This window comes from Epinephelus fuscoguttatus, linkage group LG3 (assembly GCF_011397635.1).
Source record: "Epinephelus fuscoguttatus linkage group LG3, E.fuscoguttatus.final_Chr_v1".
In the NCBI taxonomy this organism is placed as follows: Eukaryota; Metazoa; Chordata; class Actinopteri; order Perciformes; family Serranidae; genus Epinephelus; species Epinephelus fuscoguttatus.
In genome coordinates this window covers 1529945-1542925 of record NC_064754.1, presented here as the reverse complement: position 1 = coordinate 1542925, position 12981 = coordinate 1529945, and the positions used below count along the sequence as shown (strand labels likewise).

The 12981-nt window shown below is 42.3% G+C and overlaps 1 protein-coding gene across 34 annotated transcripts in view; it reads left to right on the top strand.

Moving 5' to 3' along the window:
• Positions 1–12981, top strand: part of LOC125886142 (NACHT, LRR and PYD domains-containing protein 12-like) — a 50849-nt gene that overhangs the window by 20110 nt on the left and 17758 nt on the right. For 31 of the 34 annotated variants that reach the window (XR_007448998.1, XR_007448995.1, XR_007448994.1 and 28 more), the window contains 4 exons: positions 8416–8535; positions 8684–8737; positions 9860–11621; positions 11728–11901. Coding sequence is in view for 31 of the 34 variants with exons in the window: in XM_049572144.1 (XP_049428101.1) it covers positions 8416–8535; positions 8684–8737; positions 9860–11621; positions 11728–11901 (2110 nt within the window). In the remaining 3 variants the exon portion in view is untranslated. The remainder of the gene's footprint in view (positions 1–8415; positions 8536–8683; positions 8738–9859; positions 11622–11727; positions 11902–12981) is intronic. The other 3 variants (XM_049572140.1, XM_049572138.1, XM_049572139.1) reach the window with 1 other exon arrangement.

Genomic DNA, 12981 nt, shown 5'->3' with positions numbered 1-12981 from the left:
CATTGTAAAAAAGAAAACGATCAACCATAAAAAATAGTTATTAATTCTATGCAAAGACAACAGATTAGCAAAGGAAACGTTGTCAAAGAAGCTGTGAGACGTACCCCGTATGTGTGCCGAAAATCAGCCACCACTACATTAAGATATAGGCTGATTATTGTTGCGTTGCAGTAGCAGCAGTGAAAATGTGCAGTTTCTCTGCAGCCTAGAGCGCACTTGATGATGACAAAATCTAAAATGTAGAAAGAACAGGTTTGATCAACTGTCTTGTGTACAGTAATGTTTTACACAGTGTAGCAGAACAGACACCTGCACCCCACAGCAGCCCTCGCAGGGTGATTGCCAACCCCATTCTAAAGAGTCCTTTTCCTTGTTTATCACTGATCAAAACTAACTGACATAAAATAAGAGATTAGAGAATAAGAAAGACAGAGATAGAGGAGAGAAAGAAAAAAACAAGACAACAAACTTTCTTCAGATAATTAGCGTATAGCTGTGGTGCGAGGGAATATTAATAATTTGTTGAGCAATCTACATATTCATATTGGCAAATTACAAAGAGTGATTTAAAGTTTGTGAACCCTTTTGGAAGTTATATTTTGGACATAATTCATTACTATATCTTCATTGATGCTGCATTTTCTGATAAAACATAACATGATTAACAGAAAACAAATAGTTTGCATATATTTGGATTATTTATGCATTAAATATCCTTGTGTGCAGAAGTATGTGAACCTTTGGGATTCATACTTCTCAAAGGTTCACAATGGTTAAACACACGCCATTTAAACATGTCAAAAAAAGCTATGTTGAGTTTTCATAATACAAATACACTTGCTAAAAAGTCTGTGTAGCGTTATTCAAGCGCAATGTTTGGTGGGGGATGGGGAAATAAAAACCATATTAGCTATTCATTCATTCATTCATTCATTCATATGTTAGCTACGTTAGCTACATTAGCATCCCAACACTGGTAACTTACTGCACCTAATGCACGATAAACATTTCACAGACTCAAAAATAAATAACGTTAATGCTCATGTCGACATCGCAAGATAGGTCTATGAAAACATTTTACACACATCTTAGTTCACTTTAGGTTGGGTTACTTACTGTCGTTTCGCGAGTCTGCCACTGCTGCTTGAAGTCGTGGGACTGAACTTGAAGGCGGAGCTGGACCTGGTGGACCTGGTCCAGCTACGCCCATTGGACTTGCCCCGCCCATTGGCTCTGCAGTGAGCACCACTTGACTTGCAAGAGAGAGAAAGAGAGTAGGCTGTAACCATGGCACCGAGCAGGGGAGGGGAAAGCATGCGTTGCACGTGTTCTCCAGCAACACTGGGCTGCCTGCAGATATGCCTGTCTGTAAATCAGGCCCCGGGGGGGAAAAAAAAAAATGGTCTGAAAGCTCCCGGGTATTGGCTGATGCTGATGCCTTTTAAAAAAACAAATATCGGCCCGATATATCGGCCGGACGATAAATCGGTTGATCTCTAGTCACAAGTTTGCAAAGGAACATTTAAACAAGCGAAGTTTTTGGACACAGTGAGCAAAGGGACACCTGTCCAACTGTTAAACACGGGGGTGGATGGATGATGCTTTGGGCTTGTGTTGCAGCCAGTGGCACGGGGAACATTTCACAGGTAGAGGGAAGAATGGATTCACTTAAATTCCAGACATCACAGCATCTGTAAAAAAGCTGAAGATGAAGAGAGGATGGCTTCTACAACAGGACAATGATCCGTATCACAGCTCCAAATCCACCTCAAGAGGAGCAAGCTGAAGGTTTGGCCACGCCCCTCACAGTCCCCCGACCTAAACATCATTAAACATCTGTGGATAGAGCTCAAAGAGCAGAGCATGAAGACGGCCCAAGAATCTCACAGAGCTAGAAGCCTTTTGCAGGAAGAATGGCTGAAAATCCTCCAAACAAGAACTGGACGACTCAGAGCTGGATACAAAACAAGTTTAGAAGCTGTGATACCTGCCAAAGGGGGCGCTACTGAGCACTGACCCTGCAGGGTTCCCAAACTTTTGCTTCAGTCCCTTTTCCTTTGTTGTTATTTTGGAACTGTCAAGGATTGAAATTAAAAATTAATCTTGATTAAAATATTGGAGAAATACGTCATCTTTAAAACAATGGCTTTTGGAGATCAGTTCATCTTCTACTTACTTAACTACTCACAGTAAACAGAATGTTGACCCGGATGCCCAAACTTGTGCATGCCACCATAGGCCTGACGTCAGAGAGAACAGAGGGGTCTAGGTTTTTCTTTTGATAAGAGGCTGGACTACAGCATGTTTAAATCCAGCTGGAACACACCTTGAGGTAAGAGAGGCATTTATCAGGTCAAGAATACCTGAACCAATAGTATTACATGCTTCTTTTAGTGGTTGAGGCAGAATCGTAGGCTATCTAATTTTTTGAATAATATGATCTGTATCACAAGGATTTATTAAAGAGTTAGAAACATTAAAAAGAACCCGAGGTCTATGACTGTTATTGGAAACAAGATACAATATAAACTATGTTTTGGCAGCTTTAACAGCTCAATGACATTTTATTTGTTTTTCCTTATTTTACTTCCACTTTCTCTCAGCTATGCACATCTGAGAGTGCAAGTAGTTTGATTAAGCCAGGGCTGGCAATGAGGTTTAAAGCGTTTATTCCGAATGGGGCAACGGAGTCCAAGATATCAGAGTGGAGTTCCAAGGGTGACAAGTTCCTCAGCACTGAGATCACAACAGCCATTTACAGTGTAAAGCATAGAGTCTTTTAAAACAGTAGAAAACTGCGATGCAATTAAAGAGAGTTATTAACACGCAGGCAGTGTGCAGGAACACAAGATGCAATCTGAGGACAAGGGACTGTAGCAGTTAATAAAACATGCAGATGATCAGACATACATGTGTCACAGATTTCACTGATACCTACACATAAATCGTGAGACAACACCAGTTCCAGTGTGGGACCCTTTTCATGTGTCGGGCCAGTCACCGACTGAGTGCGAGCCATGCAGCTAGTTATACTGTGTTTCTCAAAAGCTATTGGGTAGTATTGTCACAGTGGGCACATTTTACCTGCCATACATGCCACTCTCCCAGTTCACCCAGTAAATTTCCACTAACCACACCTACCTGCCAACCTGCCACCTGTCCACACATCTCCCTCTCCTGCCGGTCCGCCACACCCACCTCATCAAGGTGCTCCTCACCTGTGGATCATTACCTCCCTCCAGAATAAAATCTCCAGCCTCACACCACTGCACATTACTGAACTGGGTGCTGTTTGTGTGTGTCGAGCGGACACCAGAGACTCTCCCACTCTGCCTATTATAAACTGTCCTTCTGTTTGTGGTGCTGCTATATGGTTCTTACCATACCCGAGACAAGTGTAGCTATTATCAAAATTTTCTAACATTTCTACAACCTGATCTCACAGAAATACGTGAAATGACCACGACCTCTTAACACCGCATTCCGTGGTGAAAACCAAATACATCATTGGAAAGGTCTCAACCTGCAGAGTAACATATGTCAGTATGAAGATTCTACATGGCTCCTGCTTTGAGCCATTCACCTTTGAACCTTGACGTCAGTGCATGTTTGCAGGCTTATAACTCAGCAACTAAAGGGGGGACAGACATGGGACCAACTGTTATAGAGAGCTCTTGACCTCAGCTATCATGTGAGTGTAGTCAACAACTGGGGCTGCTGTCAGATATGGGTAAAATATGGATACAATTAATTTTCACCCATTTAGAAATTAGATATTTAAAATCTGATTACACAAGTGTGTTTACCATCCCCTTAAAGTCCACAGTGTACTCTCAATTCAGTGTTTACAACTTCCAAATCTGGGAAAAACACTTATATTTTTTAAAAACTACAGTTCCCTGGGACCGCGCCATGCAGTTTGATACGTATCAGCAACATAGTTGTAGTTCTGTATATATATGTGTATATATATATTCTGTATATGTATCTATATCTTGTAAAAAGATAGATCTGCTGAATATATCTAATATCTAGTAAAGCCGAACTAGTAATGACACTGCATCTAGATGAACTATGTTAAGAAAAAGTGAGGATGTCGGCTAATTTCAGATACTTTAGCTAGTACTCTAGAAACTGCATTTTTGGGACGGTAGATCTTCCGGTTGTAGAGTTGTCAAATAGTGTCATAAAAAAGTAAATCTACTGAATATATTAAATATCTAGTACAGCCGAACTATCATGTTGTTATTATTATTGTTATTATTATTATTGAGGGGAAATCATGACAGAGGAATATATTTGCTGTTTTAATATCAAGGACACTTGAACCAGGGAATTCGTGTGTCCACCACGACAAAGGATCCTAACTGACTTTACATTGGCATTGTTTCCGTGGTACCACAGAATGCGGTGTTAAGAGGTCGTGGTCATTTCACGTATTTCTGTGAGATCAGGTTGCAGTTCTATTAGATTTATATTTTTTTTTTCAACAAAGTAGCATGAAGCAGGACTAAGCACTACTTTGCTATTTTATTTTCTCTTGAAGGCCAAAAGCTTAAAAAGTGCTGCTGCACCAGGCAAAGATATGCGTACCCCATAATATTGGTCCACCATGACCAGAAAGTAATCTACGTTTGCCTGTTGAGTCTGAGGTTTGACAATAGGCCAGAGTTTTCTTACCAGCACCCCAGCAAAACATTTCCCAGGGAGGCTGTGCAATGTGACAGCCTTTAGTTTGAGCACCTCTGAACCTGAAGTGTGAACTGTGATAACATCAGTAGGCATGTCATATTCTACAGGATGGAAAGCATCTTGCACACACTAGCCCTCTGTGTCTTCACATCATTCATAGTTGGTCCATGATTGGTTTTTGAATAAAAACAAATGTAACAGAGCAAAAGCTCAGATAATCAATGCAATCTACCATCTTGCTATTACTGTTTACTGCATCATTGTGCATCACCCTCTGTTGATGACACACCCTTGATTACAATGGTTCTGCTCAAAAGTGGTGGAAACACAGGCTGGTTCACTAGATAGCACTAAGGGTTCAATAATCAATAACAATAATTAATATTGAAGCTTTTTGACTACTTCTGCGCAAAGCTCAAAGACACCAGCAGTGAGTTTAACAACTAAAAAAGGATACCATCACCTACATGGATCGCATCAATAAGACCTTGTTGCCAGGAAAACTCAAGTTGTGGTGCTTTCAGTTTGGCATACTCCCAATACTCTTGTGGCCTTTCACTGTGTACGAGATCCCCATCACCAAGTGGAAAAGTTGGAACGGGTGTAAGTACACAGCTGAAACAGTGGCTTGGAGTTCCACGTTGCCTAAGTTCCATGGGACTGTACGGGAATGGAAAATTGGAATTACCAATTGCAGGTCTCGTGGAGGAATTCAAATGCACCAAAGCAAGGCTGGTCATGACCCTCTCTGAATCAGAGGACACAGTCATTCGAACAGCGCCCCCCAGGTGGTGACGGGAAGGAAGTGGACTCCATCAGAAGCTGTTCAGAGTGCAAAGTCTTCTCTTCACTTCAGAGGTGTGGTTGGCCAAGTCCAGCATGGGAGAGCAGGTCTGGAGCTCATCCCAAAAGCTCCTCTGTGGCACAAAGCAACATCAGTGCAGAAGACGGCTTGTGGTTGAGGAAATCAGGAGGCAGGAGGAGGCAGAGCGACATGCCAAAGCCGTCTCAATGGCAAGGCAGGGGAGATGGACCAACTGGGAGAGCCTGGAGAAGAAAAAGCTCAGCTGGCGTGACATCTGGCAGATGGAGGGAGCATGGCTGAGTTTTATCATCAGAGCCACATAGGACCTGCTACCTTCTCCCGAAAATCTGAAACTGTGGTACGGAGAAAATCCTGCCTGTTCCCTGTGTCAAGCACCTGCATCCCTTAAGCACATTCTGTCAGGGTGCACTACAAGTCTCACCCAAGGGCGCTATACTTGGTGGCATAACCAAGTACTCAGAGAGCTGGCATCAACACTGGAACAGAGGCGAACCACCACAAATAACCTTCCACAAACATCAGCAGGAATGGTCCACTTCCTATATTTCATCCCAGCAGGCCAACCTCAAGAGCACCAAACAACACCAAAGGATGCAAGCATCCTGCAGTCTGCTCGAGATTGGAAATTGGAAGTGGACATTAGGGCTGTCAAAACTGCTCAAAAATGACGTTCGAATATTCGTTCTAAAAATAACTCATAAGTTCAAAAAAAAAAATTTCACATTATGTCCACAAGAGGGCAAACTAATACAAGGAAACATACTTGTATATGTATTAATACAAGGAAACATAACTACTTGTAGGTATTTTTGTTGAGATCCGCAGCCTCACCAGCGCTGAACTCGGGGAATAATGTGACGGAGGCAATAATAATCTTTAGCCTGTACGGCATATTTATTGAAGACCTCACATTTTCTTCAGTCACGGAGGGAATGAACTCCGACCTCTGACAGACAGAACATGACTGGGCATGGCCTAAACAAAAATGTGATGACGCAGCATACCTGTAGACTTGCGCCTCACTGTGGTGAACACAAAATACTGCCTCTCAGTAAACAGCAGTACAATCACATAGCAAATTGAGTACACAGTATAAAAGAATGCCTCTTAACAATTTTTATTTCAACATAAACATCTTTGAAAACATTTACATACCTACACATCAAAACACATAAAACAATTATCTATAACATTACGTTATAAACGATCGCAGACCTCTCGCTCGCCCCCCCTCTCTGACCCGTCATACAGTGCGTTCAGTGCAGCGGCCCAGGCCAACGCCCACTCGCAAAGAGGACAGCTGTGGTGATGTGGTTTTTTTTCTTCACAATCGAATATCAATTTTCACATTCGAAGGTCCTTTTTTTTTTCAAATTCGAATTTAAATTTGAATTTAGAATATTCGTTGACAGCCCTAGTGGACATTGATAAAAAGCTTGTGTTTCCCCCAGAAATAGTGGCTACAACCCTCCGGCCAGACATGTTCCTGTGGTCAACAGCAAAGATGGCTTATGTCGTGGAGCTGACAGTACCATGGGAAGATGGGGTTGAAGAGGCTTACGAGAGGAAGAAAAACAAATATTCTGACCTGGCAGCTGAAGCATCCCAGAATGGCTGGAAGACCATCATCTTCCCAGTAGAGGTGGGATGCAGGAGATTCGTTGCAACATTTACCACCAGTCTGTTGAGGAAAAAGGGGGTGAGGGGCCGCTCCCTCCAACAGGCTTTTACGACCGTGTCAAGTGCTGCCGCAAAAAGCAGCAACTGGCTCTGGATCAAACGGAACGACAACAACTGGGCACCAAGATAAAGACAGATGATATGCGTCCACACGTACACCTGGCTCAGGGAGAAGGACACCCCTGCCATGCAGAGTTCATTGGGGGACATGGAGGGTATGGCATGGAGGGGGGTGTACCTGGGACGCTGGGTACATCGTTGAGCCCTTTGGAAACGTCGTGGGCTTCAATCAACGAAACGTCGATGACGCAGGGTGCCCACCAGATGACCCCAATGACATACATACCATCCCTTTCATCACTCCACACCGACTGCTACCTTCAAGAGTTACCTACTTACCAAAGGGATTGAAACATCTAGTTCTATTAGCTTTACTAATGTGATGTCTGCCAGAGAGATGGACATGATCTCCCCTGAGCCTTCAAGCCCTGTATCCTCAATGGAGAACCATCTCCAACATGACTACGCTCAGCAAGTGTCCCCAGGCCTGCCTGGTACTTTTCACCTGTGAGTTCAGCCCCTATCCAGAGTTTTGGATCCATCTCCCGAACCATCTCCTTCCCCATGATTAGGCCCATGCCGTCGTCCACTGCCCAGGTGGCAATGCACCCGACCCTAACATCCAGTGTTGTGAGCGGTGGGTCCACAAGGCACCACATGTTGTCCATTCAGGGTGAACCTGACTGGGATCCATGAGTGTGGGCCCAGCCACCGGGCAACCACCGCTGCTCTGAGGCATGTCTCCCACAGAGCCCCCATTCTGGGCCTGTGGTGACACTACCAGGAGCCGTTGCCCCCTTACAACACAACTTCCATGGTCATGGGAATATGCAAACACCTCCACTGTGTGATGTGCAAATAAATCTGGCAGCAAAGATGCAGAGTCAGTGTTTCTACTTTGGTCCCATTATAATTTTCATTTTTATTAACAAACTTTTTTACCTTCTTAGTTCTGTAGGTCAAGAAAAGTCCAACAAATGTTGTCTGGTCAATGTGTGTCTGTTTCATGTCTCTTTTTTTTTTTTTTTACCAAGCTTTATTTGTTCTTGATCTTTCAGGTCTTTGCTAAATCAAACTCTCTGAACCCCTCATGCATATTTTAGGTGTTGATGAGTTATGGTTCCTGGTTCATGATTATTTTGTCTGTTCTCAATCAGCTCAAACTCAGAGGGGAGCAGAAAGCTCGACCGCTCAGCAAGGAGGTGTCATCATCAATCCTAAGTTAAGCGGTGTGCATGTAGGAGGGAATGTGAACATCATTGTCGGCAATACACGCGGTAAAAGTTTCCCCTGAATTTATAAATCAGATAAATGCCATATTTATTTGTTGGTCTGTTTGTTTATCTATGTGCATGATTAAAATAAAACCAAGAAATGCCTTTACGTTTTGTATTTCTCAAGACATGTTGCACGTTTGTGTTTCAGGCACGTGTCCTGACAGGCCAGAGGAGCCGGATGCTGTTTCTCCCAAAAACAAAGGTTTGTGTCAACAGATTTTTCACAAACAAAAGGACAAAAAGTTCACATAACTTCTGGTATTAAAACATGATGAGAGAGTTTTAATGAAGGTGTTGTGGAGATTTGGAAGCTAAAAATGTGACATTACCATCCAGCACTCAGTGACCATCACATTTTTTTTCTACGCCCGGTCATCTGTCCGTCTTTTAGTTAACATGACATTTTCCTTTCTCGTTAGCTACTGGAATGTTTGCTATCAGCCTACGAGCTCACCATATGTTTCAACTAAAGATTACTAGCTTCAAAAATCTCATCATGTAACCACTTATATGAGTGAAGCTGGACATCTTTAGATCAAACTTTCAAACGTTAGCTTAAGCAGCCTTGTTTGAAATGTGGACTGTGGTTAGCTAGCTAGCTATAGCACATAGCATACTCCCTGGAGATTTCGAGGGCTGCAACAATTTCTGTCCTTATTTTTCCTTTTTGAAACTAACAATCATGAAAATAGTGACTCTGTAAGATCCCAAGTTTTTGCAAAATCTTATGCTGTGACTAAAAACTGTCTGACTCATGACACACTGACTGTAGATGTAAGAGGGTGTCAGACTTTATTCTTTTAAAAGTATTTTCAAAGTATTCTAGTGTATGATAGACATTAATCTCTTATGATGCAGCATAGATTCTTTTAAATACATGAAAATGCATCACACTTGGCACCAACAATGTTTTAAGATTGTTGATTAAGTGCATCAGTAATCATTATGTGTGTTCAGGAGTGTGGTCATAGAGCATTATAAACACATTATAATTCACTATGAATGCCCCTCTGATTCATTATAGATGTGGTCTTCATAGAAAGTGTTACCAATTTATTAATTTATTTATCCATCATTTTTGAGTCCTGTTGGGTTCATTCACAAATATTGCCTGTACTTATTCAGACCTCATATCTGTCCAAGTAAACTGGATCTTAGAAAAAACAAAAGGCACATTTAAGTCTGGCCCCCGGCTGGCTCAGACTCAGTTCTTGTGTTATTTCTGTTTGAGTTTGTCTAAAACCCTAGCACATATACACACCATATTTACTAACTTGGGAGACTACAAAAAAATTATGTAACGATGACTTTATTAATGTTTCAGGAAACATCCAAAGGTGCAAAGATGATCTAAAATCTTTCCTTGAAAATACAACAAAGAATCTGTCTCAGGGAAAAGAGGAAGATGGATCAACTCCTTTAAACAGAATCTATACAGAGCTTTACATCACAAAGGGAGGCAGTGGGGAGGTTAACAGTGAACATGAAGTGGTTGAATTAGAATGTAAAAGGAGTCCGAGTGAGGAGAAGAAAATCCTGCTCAATGACATTTTTGAACCTTTATCAAACGAAGAAGACCCTCCACAGAGAATTCTGACGAAGGGAATCGCTGGCATTGGAAAAACTGTGGCTGTGCAGAAATTCACTCATGACTGGGCAACAGGAAAAGCCAACCAAACTATTGACTTCATATTTCCAATCCCATTCAGAGAATTGAATCTAATAATAGATGAGCGTTGGAGTCTTATGACGCTGATAGGTAACTATTTTAAAGAAGTGAAGGATTTGTCAACGTCAGACTACAACAGCTCAAGACTTTTGTTCATATTCGACGGCCTGGACGAAAGCAAGTTACCTCTGGACTTCGAGAACAGCAAGACGTGGCGCAATGATACAGAGACCACAACACTAGACGTCCTGCTAACCAACTTAATCACAGGGAAACTGCTGCACAAGGCCTCAGTCTGGATCACAAGTAGACCAGCTGCAGCCACTAAGATTCCTACCGACTTCATCAACAGGGTGACGGAGGTACGAGGCTTTGATGATGAGCAGAAGGAGGAGTACTTTCAGAAGACAGTCAGTGACAAGACTATGGCTCAGAAGATCCTCGATCATCTTCAGTCAAAGCCGCTGAGAAGTCTGTACATCATGTGCCACATCCCAGTCTTCTGTTGGATTTCAGCCACAACTCTCCAGAAACTCCTCACAGAAACAAAACAAAGTGAGCTGCCCAAGACTGTGACTGAAATGTACACACACTTCCTGATCACCCAGACAAAGCTGAAGGTTTATCAGAAAGGTGAAACAAACAGAGATGTGATCATGAAATTAGGAAAGCTGGCATTTGAACAGCTACAGAAGGACAACATCATCTTCTATAAACAGGACTTGAAGAGTTGTGACATTGATCAGAAACAAGCTGCAGTTTATTCAGGTCTTTGCACACAGATCATAAGAAAAGAATGTGGTCTTCACAAACAAGAGATTTACTCCTTCATACATTTAACTGTTCACGAGTTTCTGGCAGCGCTGTATGTATTAGAGACCTTCTTGAACAGCAGAAAAAATCTGCTTCCTGGATGGCCAAGTGTGACAGATGTTAAAGAGATGTTGAAGATAGGAAAACTTCCCATCATCCTCCTCCACAAGAGGGCAGTGGATTTAGCTTTGGCCAACGATCATGGAAAATGGGACTTGTTCCTGCGCTTCCTGCTCGGTCTGTCACAGGATAAAAATCAGGAGCTTCTTCAGAAAGCATTTGGATTCAAAGAGAGACCACAGAGCAACCAGGAGACGATCACCTACATTCACGAGAAGATCAAGGAACTTTCCAACGTCAACAAGAGCATCAATCTGTTCCACTGTTTAAATGAGTTGGGTGACCGGTCTCTGGTAGAGCAAGTCCAAAAGTACCAGAACTCAGGAGATGTTGGTAACTTGTTACCTGAACATTGGTCAGCTCTGGCCTTTCACCTACTCACTTCCGGTGAAGACCTGGATGTCTTTGACCTGAAGAAATACTACGGATCAGAGGAAGCTCTGGGGAGGCTGCTGCCAGTGCTCAAAGCATCAAAGACAGCTTTGTAAGTATCTGACCTCAAGAAACCCAACAGCTCTGAAGCTTTAAGAGTAGAAGGACAGAGGGGAGTGTCTGTAAAATGTTAACAGTCATTTTGTTTTTCACTTCAGGTTAAGTGGCTGTAACCTCACTGACAGATGTTGCAAGAACATTTCATCAGCTCTCAGCCTGAAGTCTTCTAGTCTGGAGGAGTTAGACCTGAGCAGAAACAAACTGCAGGACTCTGGAGTGACGCTGCTCTCTGACGGTCTAAAGAGTCCCAACTGCAAACTCCAGAGACTCAGGTGAGAACATCCAGATGCACAGTTAGTGTGTGAGGTGACAAGTAATACTGACTGATGGACACTTACACTGAGAGTGATTCTGTTTTCCTTCATATCACAGCAAACATAGACGAGAGTTTACCTTTAAATGTCTCATATCACATGGTGATCACGCACATTTACAGTCTTCAAAGATTTAAACTAATCTTTTGCCAAAACAAGATCAGCACAGTTTCAAGGTGAATAATGGTCAGAAAATATCATGATGTCAGAGTGAAGCTGACCTTTGACCTTTTGGATATTAAATGTAGGGCTGCAGCTATCGATTCTTTTAGTAATCAAGTATTCTATTGATTATTCAGTGATTAATGGAGTAATTGGATCAGAAATACTGCCTGTTTTCATTAAATGACTTTGGCTTCATTTCAGGGCAAAAGTCATATGTAAAAGAGAAAACAATAAAAAGTCTCAGAAATGAGAGAAATGAGCAACACGTTAGTTTGCTTTTTTGAAAATTCAATATTTTTATTGCTTTAATTGCAAAAACATTTGTCTGCACTTTAAACAGCTGTGACAGATCAGATGATGCATCTGCTGTCTGTGAACTCAACTGCTTGCTCAGTTGAACATGGTGGAGCCCTCTGCACAAAGCTGTCCAAAGTACGACTCTGCGACTTGAGAGTACAATAAAAAAAATTTAGGGCTGTAGTCTCCTGGTCGACTGGTCGATTATTTGGTCGCTATGCTCTCGTCCGACCAAATTCTCATTGGTCGAATAATCGCCGTGTTACTTTCATAAAGAGAAAAGTGCTACATCAACAGCTTTCCAGGATTAATCCGTTATTTCCTGTGGCAGGGGGACAGGCTAAGTTACCTGTGAAAATGGGAGTGTTTTCAAAACGTTGAACTCGCCCACCCTCACGCTGAGCATTGCGGTGATATTGAATTTGATGTTGACGTCACCCTGTTGTGTCGAGTCCGCTCGGCGTGTCTCCTGTTTTTGTCTCTCGCTCTTTCTTTTCACGTTACAGCTGTGTAGACTGTCAACAGCAATGTAATATAGCACTTGTGTAACAGAAACAACCATCCATGCGACACACA